The 22,694-nt window shown below is 34.9% G+C and overlaps 1 protein-coding gene across 3 annotated transcripts in view; it reads left to right on the top strand.

Annotated features, from left to right (window-relative positions):
* Positions 1-22,694, top strand: part of USP24 (ubiquitin specific peptidase 24) — a 129,209-nt gene that overhangs the window by 28,327 nt on the left and 78,188 nt on the right. For 2 of the 3 annotated variants that reach the window (XM_054573693.1, XM_054573678.1), the window contains exons 2-16: positions 2,489-2,654; positions 4,011-4,078; positions 7,348-7,491; positions 8,175-8,297; positions 8,948-8,983; positions 9,325-9,390; positions 12,444-12,509; positions 14,671-14,745; positions 15,318-15,476; positions 16,610-16,724; positions 16,926-17,029; positions 19,097-19,204; positions 19,410-19,505; positions 19,598-19,759; positions 19,963-20,007. In XM_054573693.1, coding sequence (XP_054429668.1) covers positions 2,489-2,654; positions 4,011-4,078; positions 7,348-7,491; positions 8,175-8,297; positions 8,948-8,983; positions 9,325-9,390; positions 12,444-12,509; positions 14,671-14,745; positions 15,318-15,476; positions 16,610-16,724; positions 16,926-17,029; positions 19,097-19,204; positions 19,410-19,505; positions 19,598-19,759; positions 19,963-20,007 — 1,533 coding nt within the window. The remainder of the gene's footprint in view (positions 1-2,488; positions 2,655-4,010; positions 4,079-7,347; positions 7,492-8,174; positions 8,298-8,947; positions 8,984-9,324; positions 9,391-12,443; positions 12,510-14,670; positions 14,746-15,317; positions 15,477-16,609; positions 16,725-16,925; positions 17,030-19,096; positions 19,205-19,409; positions 19,506-19,597; positions 19,760-19,962; positions 20,008-22,694) is intronic. The other variant, XM_054573686.1, reaches the window with a different exon arrangement.

The raw sequence follows: 22,694 nt of genomic DNA, 5'->3' as shown, positions 1-22,694 counted from the left end.
TGATATTTCTTGTCTTAACATATATCCTATCTGATACTAATATAGCTGCTCTAGTTCCATTATCTGTATATGATACATCTTTTTCCATCCTTTCATTTCAACCTCTTTGTGTCTTTATTTTTTGAGGAGTTATTTTTTTTTTAATTTCATTTATTGGTTTTTTGGGGGTTTTGTTTTGTTTTGTTTTTTGGAGAGAGAGAAAAAGAGACATCTATTTGTTGTTTCACTTATTTATGCATTATTGGTTGATTCTTGTATGTGCCCTGACCACGAATTAAACCCACAACCTCGGTATATCGGGATGATGCTCTAACCAACTGAGCTATGCAGCCAGGACTCAACAGCTTTGTGTCTTTAAAGTGTGCCTGACAACAGCATATAGTTGGATCAGTTTTTAAAATCCATTCTGCCGATCTCTGCCTTTTGCTTGGAGTAGTTAATCCATTTACATTTAATATATTACTGATATTTATAATTTAATATAATTACTTGATAATACAAAGTTTACATCTAACATTTAGCTATTTGGTTCTGTATATGTCTTCTACTTTTTGGTTCCTCTCATCATCCATTACCCCCTTTTTTTGTATTAAGTTGGTATTTTCAAGTGTACAATTTTAATTTCCTTGACTTTTTTTCACTGTATATATTTATGTTATTTTCTTTGTGGTTACCCTGTGGATTAAATTAGCATCTTAATTTATGGCAATATAGTTTGGATTAATATCAACTTAATTTCAATAGTGTCCAACACATTGGTCCAGTATAACGTTGCCCCCACCCCCCTCCCTTGTTGTATTATTATTGCACTTTTGGAAGGTGGGGCAAAGGTGTAATGGCCACCATGATGAGAAGGAGTTTTCAGACTGAAAAAACAAAGCAGGCACCTCCACAGAATATAATAGAACTTATTATAGGGTAATTTAGTTGGAGGAAAACTGGGTCGTAGCAGAACAGATGACCCAATAATTCTGTGCAGATTAGGACAAAAACCTGAAAGTATTTAGAAACTAAATTATATTACCAATAGAATGGGCTTCTTAAGAAGTGTTATTTAACCTTTTTACCATTGTTGACATAGGAAACATCAAACCTGTAGAGAATTTTTGCAGGAGTTTATTTGAGCCAATCTGACAACATATGCCAGGGAACAAGCTCTGAAGTGCTCCCAAGAATAACAGTTTGCAGTTTCTCTTACGCATTTGGAATTAAGGATGGAAAATAAGGAAGATTACAGGAATGGAAGAAGCAAGGCAGGGGTTGGATTATAGCACATATTAGAAGAAGGGGTCCAAAAGGGCAGACGGAGGAGTCTGAAAGAGGGTATTTCAAAGGTGTGTTAACCTAGGTGCACAGAAACAGTGGACAAAGGCTTGCTTAAGGCAAGGACAAGGCTTTTAGTAAAGAAGTTACATGCCTGGGGCATGACTGCCCACCAGTGACCTGCCTGGTTAGGAATTTATGGTCAGATCACCCTGTGAGGTTACTTCCCATCCAACCCCTTTTGGTCCACACCGTCATAGGTGAGTCCCTACCTCTCTTATTCATTAGGTTCTTCCAGTGTAAGAATTTAAAGTAATGAAAGGAATATGACATAGCTTAGGAAATTCTGGAAATGCTTCTCTGAGAGAATGATGTAGGAATAGTTGGCATCTCTGAAAATGGACAGAAGTAGATGAATTTGAGAGAAATTTAGGAGGTTTAATCACCTGGTCTTGGAGGTGGAGATGGGAGAACAGGGTTCTAAGAATGAGTCCTAATTTCTTTCTGTGCTGCTAAATAAATGTGGTGCCATTCTCTGGAAAATAATGAGAAGAGAGAATAACACTGAGGTTTGAGAAACTCCAATACCTGATGGCTAGGGAGGGAAGGGTGTACCAAAAGGGGAGATAGAATAAAACCAGCCAGACCCATGAAAGGAAAACAGGGAAGTGTGCTGTTCTGGGAGTTAAGGGAAGCAAATCTAGCATACCAAGAAGAGGGAACAGGCAAAAGATCAAATATTCCTGAAAAGTAAGATAAGTACTGAAAGATGTTCATTGGGTTTAATGATAGGGTTCAGTGGTGACCTTAACAATAGTCACTGTGGGAGAGTAGGGTCTTGAATCCCTAAACCTGAATGAGTCAGTGGTGAGGAGATGGAGACCTCGAATATAGGTAACTATTTGAGGAAATTTATGCCTTCACTAAAAATAATGTGGGAGGATGGGATGGCTGTAGGTGAAGGTAGGGTTGATATTTTGTGAGAGTTCCTTTTTGAAGAATGAGATGCGCTCGCCTTCTGAGGGAGTAGGAATGCCAGTGTAATAAAAATTGAGAATACTTGAGGTAGTCTTGGTGGAAAATGAGATTATGAAAAAGAAATGTGGAATCCACACTATTGGTACTAATAGCTACTATTGGTTAAGCATCTGCTCAGTGTTAAATAAAAAGTTTTTTAAGTAGTCACTGATTTATTTGGTTTTTAACCATAATCCTTTTTTGTCAGAAGAATGATGAAAATGGAAACTGCTCAGGGGAAGGAATTGAATTCCCTACAACAAATTTGTATGAACTGGAAAGCCGTGTTTTGACTGATCATTGGTCCATCCCTTACAAGCGAGAAGAATCACTAGGCAAATGCCTGTTGGCTTCTACCTACCTAGCAAGACTTGGTAAGTTTACAGACTTTAGGACATATGAGCACCTTTTTTTTTTTTTTTTTTTTTTTTTTTTTTAAATAAGAGGCCTGGCTTTAATCTTAGCTCTTGTCATTGCCTATCTGTGTAACCTTAGATCATTTACTCTCTTAGTCTTTGCGTATCCTCTGTAGAATAAAAGCTTGGAATTAAATCACCTGTTTTCATCTAGTTCCAATAGAGTGCAAAATTCTTTAAAATATAATTGAAAAGGCATTATAGAAATTGAAATTAACTTTTTCCACAGAAGCTTGGAGAACTTCAAGTCTTCATTCAGTGGCTTTTTTTTTTTTTTTAAGAGAAGGTAACATTTATTTAATAAACATTCTTTGCTTATTAAGTGCTTGGCCCTGTCTTAAGTGCTTTACAAATATTAAATTAATAGAGTATAAAATATCACTAGGATGGAAGAATGGGTGTCAATATAAGGAAGCTTTTATAGAATACATTAAAAGAAAAGAATTTCTTTTTCATAATGAATTAAATTGTAAAATTAGAATTGGGCCACTGTTTTGTGACACACACACACCCCCCCCCCCGCATTAAAATATGCATAGTTACCACCATGATTAAATATGAGGCACATCAGTAGGAAATGTTTTCACTAGGATTAGATTTAATCCTAATAGGCAATTTTCTGGTATGTTTATTACTAGCTTTGCAGCAGCAGCATTTATTGAGTGCATGTTAGGGTATAGGTACTATGCTCGGCAGTGGGTCTGACAAAAAGAAAATGTGTTCAGCAGTATTCCCAGTGAGAAGCAAAATCCGTTTTTGAGTTGTTTCTTTTTAAATGTATTCCAAAGGATAACTTTACAGTGAGTTTATTCATTAACTTAGCAAATTTTTATCACTTACTGTGTGCTGGGCACAGTTCTGTGCATTTTATTACAGAGTTCATCTGTTTGAGGGAAGAAGAGTGATTTTTGGAATATACTGAGAATATTTGTGTTTTTATAGAGCTGTTTAGGAAAATAATATTGAGTAAGTAATTGCTGGTGGTGTTTTATTAGTTATTTGATAAGTTCATTTGAAGTTACTGTGACATGGAAACATGAGTTCAACCATTTCATTTCTAACTAATATTACACTATTAGCAAATGTATATTAATAATAAACATTAATATATTCTGCTGTTAATAAATAAATTAATACTGTGACTGTTTCTGAGCCTGTTCCTTCATCAGAATGTATATATTCTGCTTTTAGTAATCCCTTAAGAATCAAAGTTTCTATAATAAATTGTTCCAGATGTGTGAATTTGAAATGATACATATGGTCTCTACAAACTACCTAAAATCTAATGCATATCTTTTCATTTATTTTACTAAGGTCTTTCTGAGTCTGATGAGAATTGTAAAAGATTTATGGATAGGTGTATGCCTGAGGCATTTAAAAAGGTAAGAAAAACATGTGCTCGGCTGATTTTTGCTAGAATGTTTTTTTTATGTGTGAGACCAGTTGATAAATCTTGTTCAACTGAGGAATGCTCTAACATGAAAACAGTAGCTGTAAATGTGGGGGTTATAAATGATTTGCTGCTTCTTTATTTAATTGCTTGTACATGTCTTTGGTTGACTATCACTTTTACTTCTATTGTTAAGGCTTTATACTAGGATATTAGACATATTAGACATTTTACTAAACTAAGGATTGTAGCACTTAAAAAAATAATATCTGTCAAAACACAAGCCATTTTATACTTATTCAAATGTGATAGAAGCAGATGTTTTAAACTACAGAAAGTTGACTGGCTTCAGTATTCTTACTGGCAAAGTGACATGTGGATGGCAGCATCTCTGTCCGGGCTAGAGCGATACATGCTTGCTCCTGTTCTGGTCACATCTCTTGCAAAGCAATTTTTATTAACAGTGAGAATAGGAGATCACAGGACTTGTGTTTCTAACTCAAGCAAGATTCCGTTTTCAAAGTGAGAGTCCTGAATTCCCACAAGAACAGAGACAATGGCATAGACACTGTTTTTCCCAGCATGTAGCCAGTGTCTACCTCAAAGAAAGAACCTAAGTAAATCTTTGTTGAATGAATAAGTGAGTCTCCTTCTGTCTTGTACTTCTGGGTTTTGACATCCATTTTTGTCTCATGTTAAGTAAGTCACTAGAACTACAGATGGGTGAAGTTTGTGCTTATCTTAAAACCCAGTAAAACTGTTCATTTGCAAACTGTTATTCTCATCTGCATCTTGACAATATACTCTCTTTGAATCAAGGCTTAAAAAATAACAAAACTTTAGGAACAAAAATAGCTTCATCTTTGAAATAAAGGAAGAAATCGTTTTAAATTTTCACTTGGGTAGGGATTATTTGGAATTGAAAATTTATCTTCATTTTGGATGAATTCATTGACCAATTTGTAGCTTTAAAATTGTTTTCAACTTTTAAGAATTCTTTTAGAATTAGAGTAGCTTAAAATAGCAGAATTTTATAGTGTAACAAACTGAGGCATATCACTTATGCATGTATTTACAGAGAACGTAAATATAAATTTTTCAGTTATGGAAAAGGATTTATTGGTGTAAGGAAAAGACCTTTAGGTTGATGATTTCCAGATCCAAAGAACCCTGTCAGTACACCAGCAAGTTGTGTGTTTTGGAATATGATACTCTACCTCTGTGCAGAGATGCCTTGGAGAACTGTTATATATTATGCCCTCAGCTGTTGGTTATAGTTTAATAAATGATCAAGGAGTTGTTTGGGGGGTTTCTAACTGTGAGTACAAAGGCACCCTGCATTGTATTCTTCACGGTTGTTTATATAAAAATGCCTTTTAAAATCCCTTAATTTTTAGAACTATTAAGAAGATTCTCCTTATCATTAAGGCATCCTTTTTTAAAATTAAATCAGAAGTTCTACAGAATTCTGTGTGCCTTTAGACTTGGCTGCCAGAAAACTCAGTAGTAGTTTATACTGTCGGTCTTGGTTTTCTTAGCTGTGTTTTCTGGTATGATGGCTCTACTTCTACTCCCTCCTCTAGGTTTTTCTTACAGGCTGCCACAACTTTTTTTAGAAGGGTATAGGTAATTAAGCAGTTGCATGAATAAGGTGCACAAAAGGAGCTTTGTTGTCAGTTCTCCTTTCTTTACCTTTCACCTTCAGGCCAGCCTGGATTCTTTACTAATGTATGGAGGGGGGGGGCAGGTGTGGCTATAGTGCATACTTACCGTTAAACCATGTATGCCTCTTCCGCACCAGGTGCTGCCTATCCTTCCCTGCTTCTTCTGGCAGACAGAATTCTATTTTTAAATTAAAAACTGAATAAATGAGATGGCAACAGAGGTAGTAGTGCTTAATACACCTACTTTTTTTGTTGTTGTCACCATGAAACTTAAATGTTAATCTCTGCTTCATTTTACTCTAATTTTTAAGTATAGGCAGGAAAAAAGAAAAAAAAACTCCTGGAAAAACTAGTAATTCACTGGTTTATATAAAAATCAGACTTATGATTATTGCTCATTTGAGGAAATGGTACAGCTAATTGGTACTTAGAAAATCTGGAACTGAGGTGTTTTCTCTGCAGCTAAAGAAGTTTTAGCTCTTCTAGGATGCTTTTTTTAAGAGTTTCTTAATGTGACCAAGATAAAATTTTTATTCCAGTGTATTTTCTCTTGAAGGGAAATCTTATGAAAACATGAAACCACCATATGAATTTGCCATTAATTTATTAAGTGAAATCCTTTGATTTCTCATTCCCTGTTCTAGCAGTTGTTCCTGAATTAGACTTCCCCCAGGAATAGAATACGGAGGATTGGGGAAATTCAGTAATGATTTTAGATTCGTCTCTGTGCCATTTCCCTCTTTTTAACAAATCTAAGGTGCTGGATATAAGGTGCATCATTGTTTTATATTTTATGCTTGTATTTAAGAAAAATAGTTACAAAGTAATCAATGTTATAGTGCCTTATTACATAGAGCAATTTTAGATTTACTTAAATATTTTTTAAAGTTGAATATTACTTTTATACAAACCAGAAAGGAAACTACAAGCAAAATAAATTGGTAAGGTATTTCTAAAAATTTTTTCACAGAGTCCTGCTGTCATCTGATCAAAAGGTGAGAAGAAGCAGTCCTGTTTCTGAGATAAAAAACATGAAAAGAATGTGTATGTTAGAATCCATGAAATACAGTATTCATTTCTTAGATCCCAGAAATATTGGTTAATGGTAACAGCCAAGTATACTAATAACAATACTTTACTATTTGTAAAATAGTTTCACATTTTTCATATCTTTTGATAGTCATAAGTTGGTAGGAAGTTTGCCTTTTAGCAATGGGAGAACTGAGCCTTTGAAAACTTAGGTAAATTTGTCCAAGGCCACACAGCTAGAAAACAGCTATATCAGGAGTCGATCTCAGGTTCTTATTTTCTGTATACCACTAAACCTTCTCTAGTAATACTGAAAAGCAGAGGAGCAAATACATTTTTTTAAACTACTTTAATGTAAGGGAATTAAAGTTCAAAAACAAAACTCACTGTTGACTGTTAAGTGCATGAATGAATAGATGGACTACAGCTATGGGTCTTTTAAAGCCAGTCGTCTGCATAAAAATACGTATTATGGTAATAATCTCTTGATTATTCAAGACTGAACTGATAAAATGACTTTTTTCCTTTTCAAGTTAGACTCCAAACTGTCCTTTACGTTTTTTTGTAGCTCCTGACATCAAGTGCTGTTCACAAGTGGGGTACTGAAATTCATGAAGGAATCTACAACATGTTGATGCTATTAATAGAACTGGTTGCAGAAAGAATAAAACAAGATCCAATTCCCATTGGTCTCCTGGGTGTACTTACAATGGTATAGTATCTCTAAAATACGAAGTGCTTTATTTTGATTTTGTTTAAAATACTTACTATCCTCTGACTTGTACTTAATAAGCGACAGTGACATCATTAAAGATACTAACTTAGCTGTTAGGGTCCTTGCTTTTTATTTTAAAAGCAGAGCAAACATTCTACATTTTCACTTTTAAAGAACTATCTTTCTAATTTTAGTAACTTTTTTAGCTCTTAGAGTGATTAAATAACTTTCCCTTATGTCTCCCTGATTATTTACATCATAAATACTTTCACGTAGGCTGTTCACGTAGCTTGCTGTCTGGCCTTTTCCCCTGAGTAATAACAATAGCACATGAAGAAGGGGCACTCACGTTTTCCTTCCTAACTTCTGTCTTTACTGCCTTCTGCCCAGCTATGCCTGTGGCAGCCCTAGGATGTCTGGAACATTGCTTTCACCTTGCTTAAATCAGACCTCTCATCCTGCCTCCTTCTCTTCCCTTACAGCAAATATTGAACAGGACAAGAGAGCACTACTTTATTCGTTTGCTCCTCTGTACCAGCTAAAGAATATGCTTTATGCAGATACTTGAAAGATTCCATTAATAAAGGAGTCCAAGGCTGTATTTTTATCTTTTCTAATGCTAATGAGTGTTGCTATAGAAATAGATAATAATAATGTTTCTCTGTTCTCTTTAAATCTAGGCTTTCAATCCTGATAATGAATACCATTTTAAAAACAGAATGAAAGTGTCTCAAAGGAATTGGGCAGAAGTGTTTGGAGAGGGAAATATGTTTGCTATTTCACCTGTATCTACTTTCCAAAAGGTAAACATAGTTTTGTTTCACCTTTTTATAGAGAAATGTGTTGAAAAAGATTTTTTGTACTATAAACATAACATTATATGGAAGGAATACAACAGTCTCTGAAAAATGACAAATATTTCATATGGCTCATGAAATTGCTAATCTTTTTTAAGGTTGTGTATTTTTCCATAGCTGTTAACTAACATCATGAAGAATTTTATACATTTGAAATGGTATTTGGTGAAGTGCGAAATGACTGCGTAACGTCAGTGCCCTAGTTAGTGGATTTTCAGAACCCCAGTGTAATGACTGTCCCAGTTTCTTAGAGATGTTTGAGTAACTAGAGCTTTTGGAATCATTTGAAATGACTAATTATATCTAGAAAAAATAATCTAGTAGTCTCATGTATAGTTTTTTTTAAACTTCTCTGAAAACAAAAAATTACTGTATAATAAACAATAAGTACAATTAAAATAATACAGACTTAGAGATTCCTAAAATTATTATAGTGTTGCCAGAGATTCATGTTAAGAAATATTGGGAAAAACCTTTCAAAATATTTTTCAAAATTTAATACTTTTTTCCCAACATTTTTTACAATAAAAGAAATATAAGGGTTGATGGGGAAATACTTCTATTGCTATCTTAATTTCTATTTTCTTTTCTCATAGGAACCTCATGGATGGGTTGTGGATTTGGTAAACAAGGTATACAGCTTTTATTAATAACTTTTCTTTTTCTAATGGAATTTCCTAGAATTTAGTATTTTAAGTAAATGACAACTACAGACAAAATCAGAAATTTTTCCTAGGGAGACAGGTTTTATAGTTGCTTCCTGTTTTTTATACATGGTGTTTATTCAGATAAACATCAACCATAGGACTTAGCACATCTCCTGCAGTGTATCACAGAAACATTGGAATTCTCTTTGTGATGACCCTCAAGAGCAGTGGTATAGAGCACATTAATAGAGTAGAATGTTAGCCTTCATTCCTCACCTAAAGTATTAATGCATAGCATTCTAAAATTAATTTGTACCTTTTTTCAGTTTGGAGAATTAGGTGGATTTGCAGCAATCCAAGCCAAGCTCCGTTCAGAAGAAATAGAACTTGGGGTAAGTTAAACCACTCTATGTGCCTGATGTGGAAGTTTGCGTTATGTTGGTGTTTAACCCAAGGGACATGGTCTAGACACATTAAATTAAATGCTGAAGTAAAATTTAATCTTTACAGAAACAGCTTCCATGGTCCTGATATCCACAGAAATATTTGCTCTTAATTATAATAACCAAATTTCAATATACAGTGTTTTGATTTTATGATTTCATTAATTTCCCTTTGCATATGGCATTTTTCTCTTAATTTGTGATGGGTACATGAAATTATCTTGTTATTTAAGGACAGTTGGTATATGTGGCAAATATTTGTGTACACAGCAAGTTTATGCCTCAGTTAAATCAATTTATTTCATAGGACTAGACACAAATAAAGTATTTTAAGGTTGTTTAGTAAACTTTCTGGTGTTACAGAGATTCATAGATAACAGAGGGCTATAATAGGAGCTGAAAATCAACCCTCAGGGGCAATATGATTATCTTCCCCTGTCAACTTTCTTTTTCTCAAAAAAATTTAACCTTGTGGTTAAGGGGAATAACTTAATCTTTAATTTTGCACAGATTGCTAACCTGTTTGTAGTCAAAAGCACTCGACTCTGTTCTCTAAGTAATTAGTAATTCAATTAAAAATGACTTACGCACTTGCTATGTACAAGACACTGTGTTAGCTACTATAAATAGAGCAGAAAATGATGTAATAAAATAATATACTTAAGTGCTTCAAATTGTGGTAGAGTAGCATTTATTTCTGTGGGATCATGGCTTACCTTTGCGTGAGGGAAATAACAGCAATCAAGGAGAGAGACTGATGGTTGGTAAAGACTGACCCTTTCTGGCCACGCGCTATTTATCTTTAAGGATCAGATGTCTGCCAGATCATAAATATTTCTCCTGACACTGATTGGGGATCCTCTTCCTTCCCTGAACATCAACTATATTGTTAGGCTGTTGTTTTGATTCTCACTGAATGGATGAAATATGTTAGAAATGATTTTATTGGTCTGGAAGGTAATAGGTAGTGATTTTAAAAAGCAAACTAAAACAAAAACCTGTTCAGATACAGGGTTTTATCTAGCTTCCTTGTTCCTAAAGAACTTGCTCTATAGGTGATTGGGTGATATCAGAAATTAACTTCATTTTTTAAAAAGGTTAAAACAATCTTGCAGTTAATTTATTTAAAAAACAAATACATAGTAGCCCAAAGTTTCTACCCTACTTGGATGAAAATTGGCTAAGGATAGATACATAGGAATCGGGGCTTTCTCTCATTATTTTCAGATATCTTGAGGTTAAGGATTCCTCCAAGATTTTTCCTCAGTTCAGACCACTTTTTGGAACAAGTGTATTGTTTGTTGCAATTGGTGTAGAATTATATTGTTTAGGCTGTGCTGAGGGATGGTAAAAGGCCTAGAAGAAAGATTATAAAGTTGAGATTTTAACAGGTATGATGAAAATTTCATGATAAACGCCTGATTTCTGACCAGTTAAGACAGTGACTATCCCAGAATAAATTTAGGCCATATGATAAGATGAAGTATAAGTAAATGAGTTATTTTACATTAACGTTTACATTCACATTAAATTTACTTTTAATCCTCAGTCACAGGTATGTTTACCATATTTTGCCACGTATAATGCATTCCCATGTATAATGCGCATCCTTATTTTTCCCTCAAAAATTTGGGGGGGGAAGTGCACATTATACTTGGCAAAATACAGTATTAATTTTTTCTTTTTAGGGAGAGAAAGGGTGGGGCAGGGGAAGAGAGACATTGAAGTGAGAAAGAAACATCAGTCAGTTGCCTCTTGTACATGCCCAGATCAGGGATCAAACCTGTCATCTAGGTATGTGCCCAGACCAGGAATCGAACCCACAACCTTTGGCGTATGGGACGATGCCCCAATTAACTGAGCCACCTGGCCAGAGACACATTAAATATTTTTGAATTTTAAAAAAATACTTTTACCTGTTTTTTTTCTCCCGGTCTTTTGCTTCTCTTTTTATTTTTATTGGTGGCTACATAGAATCTTCAAAATTTTATGTAGTCTTTATTTTTCCTAATGGCTTAAAAGGTTTATAACTTGCTTGGGGAATGTTTCCCCATCTCAAGGTTATAAAAACACACATTTCATATTATATTTTACCATTTTATTTTTAAAACTTAGTTCTTAAATTTATTTTAATTTTTATGTATTGTGTAACATAGAGGTCCAGTTTTATTTTCTTCCAAGTGGGTCACTAATTATTATAAGATCCTCTAATAAATAATTCCGCTTTTCTCTACTCTTTGATTTGTTGGTTTTATCATATGTCACTATCCCTTGTATACATGAGTTTGTTCCTGAGTTTCAGTTCCAGTCATTCATTTGTTTGTTCATTGTTTTGCCATTTCTCTACTGTTCATTGTTTTAATTATTGGTAAGGCTAATTCTTCTCACATCATTCTTTTCTCAATTTTTTTTATCATTCTCATTTTTTACTCTTCTCAATAGAGTCAACATGTTAGGCTCTCTTGCAGAAAATCCCACTGAGGTGCTGTTTGGAATTGTGTTAAATTTATAGGTTAATGTGTGGAGAATTTACATTTTTACAGTACTGGTCCTTTTTATTTAAGAACATGATATCTCATTTATTTGGTCTTCCTTGTAGGTATTTTAATAAAGTCTTATAATTTTTTTCATGGAAATCTTCATTTTTTTTTTTTTTGTTAAAGGTACATTTCACTACTTCCCCAACTGTTCACTCCTTTTTCAAGTAAAAATTTTTTGTATTGTATAACATGAACTTCAGAATCATTTCATATAGTTCTCCAAAAAAGTTTTATTGGCATATTATTATTATTTAAATTACATTAACTTTTTATAATAATTTAAATGGATTGACATCTTCATATCAATTCTTCTGTCCAAGAGTAGAGTTTGTTTAGTCATTCATTTGTGACTTGGTCGTACTGCTATTTAAAGTTTTCTCCAACATAGTGAAGGGAATTTGTTTAATGTTAAGGTGAAAAAACCACTTATGTTTATTCCTGACCTTCGCTATCCTTTCTCAGGCGGTCTCAGCATTGGTACAGCCCTTAGGGGTTTGTGCGGAGTACCTCAATTCCTCGGTGGTTCAGGTAAGATTGGACCATTTTACATTTCCTTCAGAAGGGGATCTAAGAAATACAAAAAGTAATAATTATCTTTTTATCAGATTTGTTTAGCATTATGCCTAATCCAGAGTAACTTTTAGTGAAAATATTATGAGAAGAAAAATAAAAAATAATAATTTAAAGTCTAGGAGACCGCTAACACTTAAGGTTACTTACCTTTTCAATTTATCACTTTATAAATACAATTTATATATGATAGCATATCTTTTTCTTCATTTTCTTGCCTATAAAATGGGCTGCATAAATCCCACCCCCCCTCCCCAGGATTGGCTAAAGATTCACTACCATTATGTATTAAATTAGATCAGTGTTGAGCAAAATAGTAGGCTCACTTATTAGCTAAATCTCTCACCATTGAGTAACAGTTTGACAGCACATCTTATATGATTTCTTGCCTCTGTGTATTGTAAGTCAGTAGGTCATAGAATACTGAAAGCTATGAGTGTTCAGTTTTGTAATGTTTAAGGCCTGTTATACTCTCGTTTCCTTTCCATTTCAATTAACAAGTTTTACTGAATAAAATGTCACATTGGAATACCTCCATTTATTATTTTCTTTATAAATAAGTGTGAGAAACTATAACTTTCAGAGATTTTCTTTTTATAACTGTAAATGATTTTAAAGGTATAGTGTCCTTTGGGGACAATGTTTTGTATGCACTATTCCTTCTTTCTAAAACCTAATTTACTTACATTTTAACAAGGGAGATACGATTTTTTCAGTAGGTTCTGGAAATGTCTTATATTTCTAAGTGTCAATTGCCTTCTTTAGATGTCCAAGTAATACTGCAAGATTTTCACATACAATAGAATGACTGTATTTTTTCATTCTGGATATTAAACTCTTTAGAAGCATCTAGTGTTCCTTCAACTTACTAAACATATAAATACAATCATTAATTCTATAGCTGAAACACTAGGACACAAAGAGACAAAATAATTTGACTTTTTAATAATTTAATAAATAGTAATGATTGGTTTTTTAATAACAGAACCAAGATTGGATTTTTAAATGTATGCTCATTACCCATACATTGCTCCATGGAAAGAGATTTAGCATAAATATTCCAGTTGCTAATTAATATTAAGTTCTTTAGAAATTACAGGTTTTATAAATAAGCACAGTGTACTTTAAAAAGAGTAAAAAAAAAAAAGTGAATTTCCAATCAAAGCATATTTAACTTCATCTTTATTTTAATTGTATCAAACTGCCCAACCTTAAATTCATACCATATTCATACCATGTTATTTGCCATAAATTAATGATTGTCTCTACCATTTCTTACTTGTATGATTTTGCAAGACTTATGTAACTTCTGTGCCTTGGCTGCCTTGGCTATAAAATGGTGATGATAACCACGCCTGTCTCAGAGTTGCAGTGAGAAACAGGGCTGGCACATGCTGACAAGAACAGTGTGGCTTGCCTTTCACTCTAACAGCCCTCAGTCCTCACTGTACGCTCAGTGTTAAGTGTAAATGAAGAAATTCTATTTGGTTAATTGCCTGATATCATTTTAATTCATTGCCAGTGTCTTGGCTTTGACAGGTAAATATTGTTCATCTTCTCTCATCTCTAGATAAGTTTAAAAAGTCATTTTATTTGGATGGAAATGATCATTTATATCTAGCTAATATTTGACTACTCACGTACTGTTTAGAGTCATTTGTCTGATGATACTACCATCCTGTAACAATGTGTTGTATGAGTCTCATCTGTGGACCCCATTTATATCAGCAAGCAAAAGTAGTGCATATAACAGCATATTTTTTGTGCTTATATTCATTTTTTTAAATCAAATGCAATATATTTACTCTATTAAACAGATAATACATACTCATGCTTAATGTTTAAAAGTTAGTCCATGTGTTTTGGGTTGCTCTTTAAAATTACCCTTATAAGGTAGTAATTATAGGGGTTGCACCTCTATGACATTAAAGAGGCTAAGGGACAGAATCAGTTAAAGCTTTACTTGGAATGACATTAGTGATTTAGTGGCAGCTATGCTACTAGAATTGCACTCTCTTCTTTGTGAAATATGAATGAAGAAGTATCTCCTCTCTAATTTTAGGACAGATTCAGGACTTTTCATTAAGGAAAAAAAAAATGCTTTTTTTTTCCTCTGCAGCCCATGCTAGATCCAGTCATCCACACTACAATCCAGGATGTACGGAGTGTGGAGGAAAAAGACCTCAAAGACAAGGTAAGTGCTCTCTCCAGCAGGTAGGCCCCAGTGTCTATTGCTCCATGGAAGTAGTGCCAGGACTTGGGGCTGGTTCACATGCCACTGTTTTCTGGATTCTGGTCCCACACAACTCACATCAAATTAATTTTGCATTTTCTAACTGAAAGATACTTCTTCCTGAAACACCAGTGGTTGATGTTACCTCAGTCAATGGAATTAATAGAAGGTTCTTGTGACACTCAGAATTTTACTAACATGTTGATTTGGATAGTATTATAATTTGTATAGCAATGAAGAAGCTTTAAAATAATTCAATACTAAAAGTTTATCCACAGTTGTTTAAAGCCATATTAATATGTAAATTTAACTTGATTCATTTGCCTTGAATTTCTCACAGGAGCCTTTCCTTTCCTTTGCTCACCCATGTTTAGAAGTAAAATGTAGCTAATTGACCATGTGGAGCATCAGATACCACCAGACCATTGTTATTGAAAATGTCCTGTAATTCCTGTTTGTGTGTAAGAACTGGAATCAAAATGTTTTCATATTTTCTTTTTTGTTTTTGTGTGTGTGTATGTTTTTAATAAAAGAGATTGGTTAGCATCCCCGAGCTTTTGTCTGCCATTAAGTTACTTTGCATGCGTTTCCAACCTGATCTGGTGACCGTAGTGGATGACCTTCGACTAGACATCCTGCTGCGCATGCTGAAATCACCACATTTTAGTGCTAAAATGAATTCCCTCAAAGAAGTAAGTCTTTCATTTGTTTCTAGAAAACTTAAAGCACAGACACTTTCAGTTCTGCCAGAATTTGTGATTATTAATATAAAAACCCTGGGATATAAAGGAGAATAATTTTCATAATAATACAAAAGAGATATGATTATATGTGAAATGATGTGTATGTTTATAATTGTCTGTTAATAAAGTAATCTTTTTATATTACATTCAAAATTTGTTCTCTGAAATGTTTGAAACATTTAGTGCTTTTGTGAAATTTCCTAGAACATAATTCCTTGGCCCGTATTTATTTGATATGTATTTTTACTTTAAAGGTACAGTTCCTTTTATTATATCTCAAATATGTGTTTACTTAAACAAGATTTTCTAACTGGGGTGGGACAAAATCAAAGTGACTACAACTGTGATGATCTAAACAAAACAGAAGTAATTTTCTATGACTTCCCAAACTTTACATGAGCATAGTTGGTTTTGCTGAGTGATAGATGGAACCAATACAGTTAAGTTATAATTCCAATGTTATTCCTTCAGTTCTTTATTAGTTAGGATTCTTGCTACAAGTGAAATAAACTCATCATAAGTCATTTTAGGCTGGAGAGAAGTTTCATGGAAGAAAGCTGGGCTATTTCACATCAATGAAGGATTGACTAGCCAAACAATGTAAGGGACAGGAACAGTTAGAATTTGAGACCTGACCACAAACAAGACTCTTTCCAAGTCTCAACTCTGCTTTTCTGAGCATGTTGGCTTTGTTCTTCCTCTACTGGCAGAGTGACCTCTTTCATATAGTAGACATCATGGCCACGGACCGTTCCCATCACCATGGAGAGATTAGCACTTTCTCTCTGGTCACAAGTGTAGAATTTGGAGGACATGCCTTGATTGAAATTTGAATCAGATGCTTATTTCTAAGCCAATCAGCAGTGGCCCAGGAAGTATAAGCTGTAAGAATGGTTCCATACTTTTTAAAAGAGTAGTCTGTTAACATCTAACAACTAGCCTTTGATACGTTTTAGCTAATTATCAGACAATATTGTAGTACTGTAAAAGTCATAGAATATATATATGTGAATATTTTGATTATGCATAATTTGTATTAGTTTCAGTCACAATAACCGGTTTTTTTTTTGTTTTTTTTTTAGGTAACCAAACTAATAGAAGATAGCACTTTATCCAAATCTGTGAAGAATGCTATAGATACAGACAGACTGTTAGACTGGCTAGTTGAAAACTCAGTTCTGTCAATTGCACTGGAAGGTAAGTTGCTTTAAAAAAATATTACCTAACACATAAAGATAAATAATATATTTTTGTATAAAGTTTAAAAAATTGTTGCTGTGACTGTATTAGCCTTTTAATAATCTTAGAGAAAGTTCATATTGCTTTGAATGCTAGGATCATATTTAGAAAGTCAGTGTTCACTGTATCTCCCTGCCCCTCTGGTGTTTCTTCCCTTAGGTAACATAGACCAAGCACAGTACTGTGATCGTATAAAGGGAATTATTGAACTCTTGGGCAGTAAATTGTCTTTAGATGAACTCACTAAAATTTGGAGGATACAGGTAAGTTGATTAGACTTATTTTTGCCTTTTTCTGACATTTTTGTCATAAAGAGGGAGGAGAGTGAGCAGGAAAATGAAATTTCTGTCTTGCTTTAACCAGAGCAGCTGAAATCTGTCTTACAGCTTAGAGTTTCTATTAAGATTGTGTATGTAAGAAGAATCCCTCTGCTCAAAAGGTGTGAATCTACTGATTAGCCTGGTTTTCTCATTTATGAGATTAAAAAATGAAAGCCTTGCTATGGGCTATATAGCAGTTAGTGGCAGAGCTAGGAATAGGTATGTCCTTTGCTTATCATTCAGGTGTTCTTTTGACTGTATTGCTTATCCGTTTTCATTAATAAGTTTTTCCCATTTAGTTCTGTTAAATGAAAGTGATAGTACTATTTACTGAGTTTAAAGATCTTACCCTAGCAAACTCTTAGCTTCTGTGACAGAATCAAGTATACCCTTCATTTTCTTCCACTTTGTTAATAGTTCATTCTCCCACTTTTCTGGCATTCCTTCTTAAGTCCCCTTTCCTACCTTATTGTCTTCTATCTTGTAAATATGAGTTTATTTCAGGCCTTACATTTTTGCCCCTTTTTCACTATATAATCCTTCGTTAACCAATTTCATTTACTCTTATGGCTTTGACTACATTTGGATGCTGCTGACGCTCAGAATTATGTATCGAGCTCCAGGGCATTATACCTAAATGCATAACTTACACATTTACATTTGTTATCTCATAGGCATCTCAAATTCAGCATGTCCAAACCTAGTCATTTTCAGTCCTGTTTCAGTAATGCCATTATTCTTCATTTAGTTGCTAAGCTAGAAAGAAGCCTGGAGCTTACCTTAGCAATATCTGCCTAATTACTCCATCAGCCAGAATCCAGTCAAGAAACAGAAGCTGCTAGGTATTTCAGAAGGAATTGAATGTGGGGCATTGTTTGCAAAGGTGTTGCTTGGGTGGAAGAGTGAAAAAGTGAAGTACTGAGTGTTGGAACAGCAAACTAGAAAAAGGGGTATCAAGTCCAGGGAAAGGAAGCTGCTTTTGGAAATTCTTTCACTGCCAGTGCCGAACTGTCAGAGGTGACACTGCCACCAGGGCTTCTGGAATCCCTTGCTGCCACAAATGCCAGCACCTGTATCCAGTCTCCACGTGTAAACCAGAAACAACATTTTTTTCTCCCTTCTGCCTGCTCATCTCCCAGCAATGCCTTGCATTGCTAGAACATAATGGGAGTGCAGCTGGCAGAGGAAATGTAATTTGCATGCTCCCAGCCTAGCATTACAGAGCAGACTATAGAAAGTTTAGGTGCAAGACTGAAAAAAAAAAAAATATTCCCGGGTCTTGTAAACTTTACTTCCCATGTCTTGACCTTAGTTGAATACTGTCATTTTGTTTTGTAAGTTTTGACTCCACATAGGTTGAGGATTAGAGACCATGGTATGTATGTTATATATCCCTACTACGTTCAGTGAATGTATATGTACAGTAGATACCAAGCAAATTCTTATAGAATTTGAATTTTTAAAAGTCCTCCTGCCTTTTAAGTCTCTCTCATGGTTAACAGCGAGGCATGACAGAGTTGTAATTGAGGTTTAAAGTGAATTTCAATCATAAGGTTGACCATGGGGTCTACATCTCTGAGGCAGAGTCTTACTGTTCATGGGATAAATAAACATTAATTGAAATCATAAAATATATATGTGCAAAATAAAAAATGAGGCAGATAAAACTCTCAACTGAGGCCATCAAGTTCATATATGAAATACCAAAAATAAGTATGTTTGTCCTGTAATATAATCAGTTTGCTTATTTTTTTAGCCAGTTAAAAATATTTTGTTCCCCTCTTGAAAGAATGTCAGATTGAGAATTTGATTCTCATCTTTTTTTTTACATTGTATTTTTGTGTTAATAATGGTTGTTCCATGTAGTCTCTCCAATATATTGTGCAAGTGAATGCTGAGTACACTAGAATGAATTTATTTTTGTTACTGTTTACTTCTGTGAGTTGCCAAGGAGAGGACTTAAGTTTTTCCAAGTTCCAAGACAACTTTCTCCTAATGTCTCCTTTCTAGTCAGGACAATCATCTACCGTGATCGAGAATATTCATACTATTATTGCAGCAGCAGCTGTCAAGTTTAATTCAGATCAGCTCAATCATTTGTTTGTTCTCATTCAGAAGGTATGTATTCATTCAAACATCCTTATTTTAAGTTTTTCTAAAATAAACTCATTTTGAGGTCCCCTCTCCTCTAAATTAGTAGTGTTTAAATACACTCTTCTTAGTTTATTAAACTTTTTCTTTAGCTCAAGTTTAAAGTTTTGCCTATTTTGCCAGTTTGATGACACCACATAGTGCACTAATTCTTGTCTTTTCTGTTCTATAGAGCTGGGAGACTGAGAGCGACAGAGTAAGGCAGAAGCTATTGAGCCTGATTGGACGAATAGGCCGGGAAGCTCGCTTTGAGACCACTTCTGGAAAGGCAGGGGAATCAAATGAATTTTTCTAGCTACAAATACTTAAAGCAGTTTTACTTGTGTATTGGCTGGCGCATCATGTGTGTTATTATTTTAGGTGTTAGATGTGCTCTGGGAACTAGCTCATCTTCCAACCCTGCCCAGTAGCCTTATTCAGCAAGCCTTGGATGAACACCTGACAATCCTTAGTGATGCGTATGCAGTGAAAGAAGCAATCAAGAGGACCTACATCATCAAATGCATAGAAGATATTAAAAGGGTTGGTTTTACCTTTGGCCTGATTTTGTTGTTAGAACAATAGCACTGTCTGAGTAGTTAGAGCCAAATAATCTCCCTCCTCTATTATGTAATTTAAACTAAATGTCTTCTCTGGAAGCTCTTAACCTTTAGAGTCCAAGATGGGGACATTTTAAGTGCTGCTTTTACCAAGTCACTTATATCTCTCTTAAAATAATTTTTCAGCCTGGAGAATGGTCAGGTTTGGAAAAAAAGAAGGATGGATTCAAGGTAAGAATTTGTGGGTGGAACCAACTAAAAGGTATACTAATTTAATAATTCCTTTTAATAAATTACATCACAATTTAAAGATACATTTTTGTGTTTTTTCGACTAATGTGCAGTAGAAACTGCCATTTAAATATTTATGACCTATGCTTTATTATTTAAATCTTGGGGAGTTATTGACTCTCAAGGGGGGGAACCTAGAATCATTTGCAGAGTAGTTTTATAATGTTATTTTATGTTATTTTCTTAAAAGTATAAGAAATTCAACTTAGTCTTTCTTTTTAAAATTAATTCCAAAATATGGACAACTTTAATAAGTACAGTGAATTGTAAGTAAATATTATGCCCAATTTTTCTCCCATAAGGGAGAAATGTAGGAACATTGATAGAGTAAGAAGGGAGAAAGAAAGAGCCCCGGCCAGGTAACTCAGTTGGTTAGAACGTGGTCCTGATACACCAAGGTTGCATGTTCGATCCCCAGGCAGGGCACATGCAAGAATCAACCAATGAATGCATCAATAAGTGGCACGACAGATAGATGTTTCTCCCTCCCTCCCTGTGTCTCCAAAATCAATAAATTAAAATTTAAAAAAAATAAAAGGTTCATTCAGTGCTGGCACATGGTCGTTTTTTTAGGTGCTAATTCAGATGTGTTTCGAAAGTAATTCCTCTTGGGCAAACAGTTAATGGGTGAGTGTCTGCTGCTGGGGCTCCTTTTTAGAAGGAGGTAGGCTTGGGTAGTGACTGCAAGAGGAACTGGCTCTGTCCAAGCCCTGACCTTCAGGGCTCTGGCCTCCAGGTTCTGGTGGACCTCTGCACCGTCCTTTGAAAGGGTGGCCTGTAGAGGAAACAGTGAGCTTTGTTGCTGTCCTGTTGCTCCGGTCCTCAGATGTCAGGTCTGTCCTCTGAGAGGGCTGCTCACAGCATCTGCTCACTGGAACTTGCATCCGTGTCGCAACAGCCCTGCTCAGAGGAGCCATGTTCTCCTCCCACGTAGGCCCTCGGGTTGCCCAGACCAAATGTAAAGGCTAACAGTGAGAGCAATTTCACTTTACTGTTAACATAAAGGGTTTTGGTAAATGGCTAATGGCTTAGGAATTTCATTGGTAAGTCACTTTTCTTGGCTTTCACTAAGAAGTATTTCTTTAAAGATGTCGATGACTAATTGTCGGTATATTCAGAGACTCTCAGCTCTTGTTAATAGGCTTTGGTGATTCAGTGGGCTTTTAAGAACTTGTGTTATATTTCTGACACTGAAATTTGATCAAGTGAGTTTTCTACATATTATCTAGCTCTAGAGATTTGAAAAGTTTTTCACAAACTGGAGCTGTTAATGCTCAGGTTATGAGGAATTACTCCTCAATTCAACAACATTGCTCTCTTTCTCCTTAGGTGCAGTTTGAATTTTTCCAGCTTTCTCAGTTCAGTGATTCAGATAATTTAGCAGCATCTGTCTTTCTGATTGAAACTCATCCAGAGTTAAGAATTTTAGATCCTTCAATAGTAAGAAGAAAAGGGTATTTATAGAAAAATGGTCTTTTCTTCTTAGTAACAGATACATTTCTTTATAGATAATGAATGTCACAGTTGAAGGGACTTCTCCCCACCTCCAGGAAAATGACTTTTAAAACCAGAAAATCCTTCCTGACCTCTGTTCCTTCCTTGTTACAGCTAAGCATTACTTAGCTCTCCTAGCCAGTAGCATCACTGCATCTTTATTGCTTCTCTTCGCAGTCACTTCATTCTGGTCTGTTGTTTCATAACAAAACTCAAAAGTAACAGGAAGAATTTTGGAGTCGTTTTGTGAAGTCTTGAAAGGAATATTCTTCCTTTTATTTCCCACTGCTCCCAGTAAAGAAATTCTGATGTATCAGTATTTCACTCCAAATAATATCTGGCATTTATATAGCACTTTTCAGTTGACTAAGTGCTTTTGCAGATATTCTTCTAAAGTACACTCGGCTGGAGAGGGGCAGTGGGAAGAGCTAAGCCCCTCGGATATGACTCCAGGCAGGGGGGTGAATTATATACTGCCACTAAAGGTGTTTTTCTATGCTATGCCCTTTCCTGCCAGGCAGCAAGGTGGGCTGACTTGGGGATTATGTCTCCCTGCCAGGCTACACAGAAACTAAGCAAAGGGTAAGACAAGATCACCCACCTCTTACTCCCCTTGCACCCTCAGCTACCTCTGTTCTCCCAACTGATTCCCTTTCCCTCTGCTTTTGACACTCTTAAAATTCCCAAGTTCCACTGTTGTGTTCAGAAATTCTGACCTTTATTGCTTAACATTATTTCTGTAGATTCTGCCAGGATACCCTTGGCTTCCTCAGTCCTCCTTCCTCTGCTTCCTTTATAACTTCCACTGTCTACCCCAACCCTCTCCATCTTATTTCACTTCTTTTCTCCTTCAATTAAAAAGTTTAAATGTACTCATCCAAAACAAATTACTAAACCGAAAAAAAATCGTATTTACTCAATTAGTGATGTTCGCATATTCCTTAAGTCATTATCTTAAGGCCTCCTTAGTTCAGTGCCTGACACCCTTTCAGTGAATGTCGATTCCCTCCCTCTTACTTCCTCCCTTTCACCCTACAAGTACACTAAAATTGTTACCCATCATGGAGTGGCCTCTATTTACCAAATCACATAACTGAAAGTAAAAGTAGCAAGATGTCCTCAGTACATTCTCA

Source organism: Pteronotus mesoamericanus, unplaced genomic scaffold (genome assembly GCF_021234165.1).
Source record: "Pteronotus mesoamericanus isolate MK-2021 breed Mesoamerican mustached bat unplaced genomic scaffold, CSHL_Meso_final contig_105, whole genome shotgun sequence".
Lineage (NCBI taxonomy): Eukaryota > Metazoa > Chordata > Mammalia > Chiroptera > Mormoopidae > Pteronotus > Pteronotus mesoamericanus.
This window is presented reverse-complemented; position numbering and strand designations above follow the sequence as displayed.